We start from the raw sequence: 5,453 nt of genomic DNA on the forward strand, positions 1-5,453 counted from the left end.
ACACGTTTCAATGTCAATCAATGGTTTTCGTGAAAGAAAAATTAGTTATGAATTTATGATAGAGACGGATGAGAAATTGTATCTTGAACATTTTAATAGTCATCTGGAGTTATCTATAATGGTTTTTGTTTTTATCACTAGTAACAAAATAACTAGTCCCTCCATTTCTACTTAATTATCACTTCACTTTTTTTTAACATTAAAAAATTATACATCTAAACATTACATATATATAAACATAAATATGTCTAATATATTAATCTAAATGTACCAAAAATATAAAGATGACAATGGAATATTTGAGTTACCAAATAACATATCTTAAAAGGAAAAGAATTCTATAGAAATTTGCCAAGGAAGATGGTTATCTAATTGCAGACTATATATGATAACAAATTTGAAAGTTGCGGTTGCTATATATAAAACTTGCAAGAACAATAATACCCAAAATTTATCCACCAAGAAAAATCAGCTAGAGATTAAACCATTGTAATCTATAAATTATGGCTATAAACAAACCAATAAAATCCTTTTCCCCCCTAATAATTGCCTATATATTTTCTTGGTCTTCTCCACCACTAATTAAAATTCTAAACGGTACCATAATACAACCATGAATGGGAATACTAAGAAACTTATAGGTATCATCACAATGATCCCAACACAACATAAAAGCAGCCATTTTGTATGGTGAAGTCTTGAGATTCTTCAATGGAGCTTTTGATTCAACTAAAATATGGAACAATCAATGATAGGTAAGAAAAGGGAGTGGGGGCTATGTTCACTAACATGAAAAGGTGTTCCAAGTATAAGTTAACACTGAGAAACAAACAAATTAAATGAATATAATGGACCTAAAATGCAGGCAACAAATGTGATTTCAATGCGTCGGGTAGAAACGAATGCGACCGCGGCTGCGGCTGTGGCTGTGGCTTTGGCTCTTCTGGAGCATGGCTGTTTGGAAAATTTAGAGGAGGGGATCTCCACCAAGATTTGCGACAGTGCGCCTTAATCGCCGAACTTCAGCATCCAAGGTCTCATTCAAAGCTGTGAAAATAAGGACACAAATTGTTACACAGTTGTCGAAATGAAATGTAAGCCTTGAATGCTTAATTGGACCCCCCACACCCTAAAAGTATCATTATCATAGTTAAAAAATCTAGGGTTAAATAAGTTTTATAGCCACAGAATTTATTATTTTTGGTTTTAGTCCTTGTAGTTTATTTTTGATACACAAAAATTAAAACTTTTGGTTTTGGTCCATGCCATTAATTTGTCATTGTTAAATACTAACTGACAAACTGAAATCTAACTTAAGAATATCACATCCTGATTGTGTTAATGTCTGTATTAACAAAGACAAATTAACGATGGGGACTAAATCCAAACATTTAGAATTTTGCAAGCCACATCCCCAATCATGAATTACGAATATGATTGTGATCAAAGTTATATTTGATTGAATATTTAAATAACAATTATCTTTATTATAGTAGGTATCAAACTTATAAAGAAAAAGCATCACTTCAAAGTAACGGCTGTCATGCATTACCCCTGTAAAATTTGATACAAAAATGATATAAAAAGAGTAGCAGAAACTAAAGAGAGAACATTTAAATAGACAACAACTGACTTGCATAAATTTTTGCAACATGAACGTTTTGAGCAACTGCATCTATTGAAGAAAAATCAGGCCAATCAACTATAACCAGAATACAGCATTCTTTAATCTTTATAAACAATTTTGAAGGGGGTTATAACATGCAAGCAACTTCCAAGATATACAATATTGGTGAGAGTTACACTAGGGTTCCAAAAAACAAGAATTCGTCAAGATGAATCAAAAAGGCATGGTTGGATTAAAAAAATAAAAACCTTTCATACTCTGCTAATTCACATTAAACATTTCAAAAAATTGATAATCAGCAAACTTAATTGAACAAAGACACAAAGGCATAGAGTGAAGATTGTTGTCACACATAATTGAAAGAAATGACACAATTATCCACTTCAAATCAAGGTTACACTCTACAAAAGTTAGATCGGTTTTGGGCTAGTTATAATACATAGTGTAGAAGGAAAATATTTACGCATACCATCTTTCAGTTGGGACTGTTGTTCCAAGGCTTGAAGCTTCAATTTGTACTCATTATTCAAACTTTTAAGCTCTGAATTATCCATCTGGAGACAAGAATAACGCAGGGGGAGAAAAAAAGTAGAAAAAAAATTAGTATAAGTGATCGATGGTAATAGAATAAAACTGAGAAACCAAAGTAACATAAGCTCATCTCAGAAGATATTCACCTGTAGTTTAGTAAATTGAGTAGACAATGAGGTTGTTTCTGCCTGAAGAGTTTGCACCTTATGCTCCAGTTCAGAAATATATCGTGTTTTCCTTTCCTTTGACCGAGCAGCTGAGACACGATTAGCCAAAATCCTAGACAAGTATATAATAAATGCAATGAATTATGATAGTGAATTTGTCATAATTTTCTTTTTCTCAAAAGAGAGGGACGACTAGTTATAAAAGGCAAGGTACAAAATTCACCGTTTTGCACGCTTTGGATCCGCCATGGCAATCTCAGTGAGCTTGTCACTTTCCATTATTTTCTTTAACTCATCTGAGCTGAATTCACGCTTTACAAACTCTATACTGGTGTCAGATGTTTTACCATCTATTGAATTGCTAGGCGAGTGTTGACCAAATCGATTTTGCAAAGGAGGCAGCTTAGAAGATTCATCTTCAAGCTGAAAATCCCCGATGGAACTATCCAATGAAAAGCTTCTCCGGTGTCGGCCTACCGGTGCAATGTCTCCACTAGAACCCCTCTTGATACCCTCCTTCCGTTCTTCTTTATAGCTTGAAGTTGCTCCCTGAGCATAAGTTGTCTTTCCATTCGCATGACTTTCTACTTCATTGTCACTACTTTCAACCGTCTTTGAACCACTAGTTCTGCTATCCAAATCCTTATCTTCCATGCCAGGAAAGTTCATATTTTGTATGTTATCCAAATTCATGTACGCATTAAATAAATCATCTATGCAATCCTCTTTCTTGCCCATAGCTTCTCCAGTAAAGCAGTCAAAATGGACCATATCCTTACTTGGCTCCTTTAAAACTAACTGAATTGGCTTCTCAAAACCAGTGTTTTCTCCTTTGGAGACCAAATTGTCCCGGTCGCTCACATTCTTAGTAGGAACTGACTGAGAATAAGATTGAACAAGACCGGATATTCCTAAAGGGGAATCACTATTGCTGCGCCTGTGCCCCTTGCGAGGAGGAAGACTATGACCTCTGTTGGCGGTCAAAGATGGCGCAGTATGAGTAGAACCTAAATTTTCCTCCATAGACACATCCATTGCGACCGAATCACCAAAAGAGGTTGCAGCTGGCACCGGAGAAGCAACAGGGTCTCGATAAGTCAAAGGGCTCAATGGTGGCAAGGAATCAAGGGAAAAGAATGAGGGTTGGGACATAGACCTCGAATGCGACGAAGATGATGATGACCCTGGGCTCAAATTGGGCGAACGCAGTCTCTGAGAACCTAAATGGTGTTGGTTTTGAGAAGCTATATACTGAGAATATGGCAAATTGGTACTAGGGTGTGATGGCGGTATACCAATACCCGGCTTCGGATTCTCAGAGCCACCTGCACCCATCTGATTAAAAGCATTCAATCTGTTATTGTTCGATGGTGGTCTAGGAACTGCAGCTGAAGAACCAAATACTCCACTATTGTTTCTTTGATCAAAAGATTCCATTGACCCACACCACTACAGTTCCCACTGTGGAATGCTGCATACAAATATCAAATGTTGCAAAAGAGCATATCAGAATCCTGAATTCGGTAGCAGAAAACTGAATATTCTTTCAATATTGATGATTCCTCATACTTCACAAAGAAGCAGAAAACTAACTAAGGTCCAAGAAGCTAAACCAGAAAACAGAATCAGCTAGTAACAAAATGCTTAATCAGTAACCGAATTTCAAATTCCAACAAACTTAAAACTGGATGAAGATTGCTGTGTGTATCAAAGTGTGAAGAGTGCAGAGTGTGAAGAGCAGATGATCAAGTGCCTTTCTCCTGTTGCCTTTTCTTGTCTACCTCATTCAGTCAGACGCGCTTATTGTTTCTTCCTTCCTTTTTTTTTTTAACCAAAATAATCCGGAATCTTTTAATTGAGTATGGACATTTGAGGTATAACTTATTGGCTTTCTTTTTTCTTTTCATAGTTAAAAATTATTGATATGTCATAATTTTATTAAATTATTTAGCGATTTTTAATTAATATCTTCCTATAAAAAATAATTATATATGGGTCTTCACCTTTAATTGCGGATAAAAAATATTATTATCTATGTAGATTTATTTGTTTATATGATTATTTAAGTAGCTATAGCCTAATATAAAATATTGTATTTTTGTTAATATAATAATTTGTAAGAGATAAATACTAATTTGGTATTTGAAAAATTTTGATGTTAATAAAATAGTATCTGATGTTTGTTACTGACAAAATAATCCTAAAAAATTTTAAAATTTAACAAAATCACCCGATTATGATTAAAGAAGAATAAGCAACAAACACAAAAAAAGGTCGTCAAAAACATCGTCGAAGTTCTCTGTTATCATTAGAGCTCTCCTTTTTCGAGTTACATTCACTGTAAAGTCATTCTTTTATAGTTGGGTGATTTTGTCAAATTTAAAAATCTTTTAAAAATTATTTTATTAATAACAAAAATCAAGTAACATTTTAATATTTTAAATACTAATTTAATATTTACCTCTAATTTGTAAATAGATATTTGTAAAACAGATAGTATAATATAACAAAAACATTTTGTTTAAATTTGTGTTCCTCAATATTTGTTGATATTTAGTTATGGGAAAATATCCAAAGATGTTTACCATTTCCTTATTATCCGCCACTGTTATGGGAAACTTGTTTATTAGTCACTAAGTCATGGTGAGTATTAGGTATATCTAATTGATTTAAAATCCAAAGGGATTAGGCAACTCACCCTAAAGGAAACTTAATTTAATATTCATGTCGCTTTATATTTTGGTTTTAAGACATGAAATGAAAGGTAGGGCGTACAAATTTAAATGATCCAAAATTTAAATTAAATTGTTTATTCAATTCACTTCAATTCAAATTGAAAATAAAACGATCAATTTAATTAGTTGATTAGTCAGTTTATTTATTCGTATAAACAAATATCGAAAGTTTAAATTCTGTTTTGTATATACAATAATTTATTAGTTAACAGACCTTTAAAATTAAATCGAATCTAAATCGCAAACACCCTAATAAAAAAAGCGCTAATAAGTTCGAAATTTAAATTGGATCGGTTATTTTGACTGCACATATAAATTGGGCTCTTGAGCCTTGGATCCGAAGGTTTTTTTTATATAAAAAAAAAGAATTCAATAATTAAACAATTAAAAATG

At 33.0% G+C, this 5,453-nt stretch overlaps 1 protein-coding gene across 1 annotated transcript; it reads right to left on the minus strand.

Moving 5' to 3' along the window:
- On the minus strand, positions 387-3,857 carry LOC107645296. The gene is made up of 4 exons (XM_016349287.2): positions 2,549-3,857; positions 2,305-2,437; positions 2,097-2,181; positions 387-1,047 (listed from the first exon to the last, which is right to left on the minus strand). Exons 1-4 carry the CDS (start codon positions 3,760-3,762, stop codon positions 968-970), a joined length of 1,512 nt encoding a protein of 503 aa, XP_016204773.1. The 5' UTR covers positions 3,763-3,857; the 3' UTR covers positions 387-967.

Source organism: Arachis ipaensis, chromosome B06 (assembly GCF_000816755.2).
Source record: "Arachis ipaensis cultivar K30076 chromosome B06, Araip1.1, whole genome shotgun sequence".
Lineage (NCBI taxonomy): Eukaryota > Viridiplantae > Streptophyta > Magnoliopsida > Fabales > Fabaceae > Arachis > Arachis ipaensis.

Coding starts and splice junctions, on each gene's coding strand:
- LOC107645296 (XM_016349287.2), bottom strand. CDS start 3,762: ATGGAATCTTTTGATCAAAGAAACAATAGTGGAGTATTTGGTTCTTCA. Junction 2,438..2,548: donor GATCCAAAGCGTGCAAAACG/GTGAATTTTGTA, acceptor ATACTTGTCTAG/GATTTTGGCTAATCGTGTCT. Junction 2,182..2,304: donor CTCAATTTACTAAACTACAG/GTGAATATCTTC, acceptor TCTTGTCTCCAG/ATGGATAATTCAGAGCTTAA.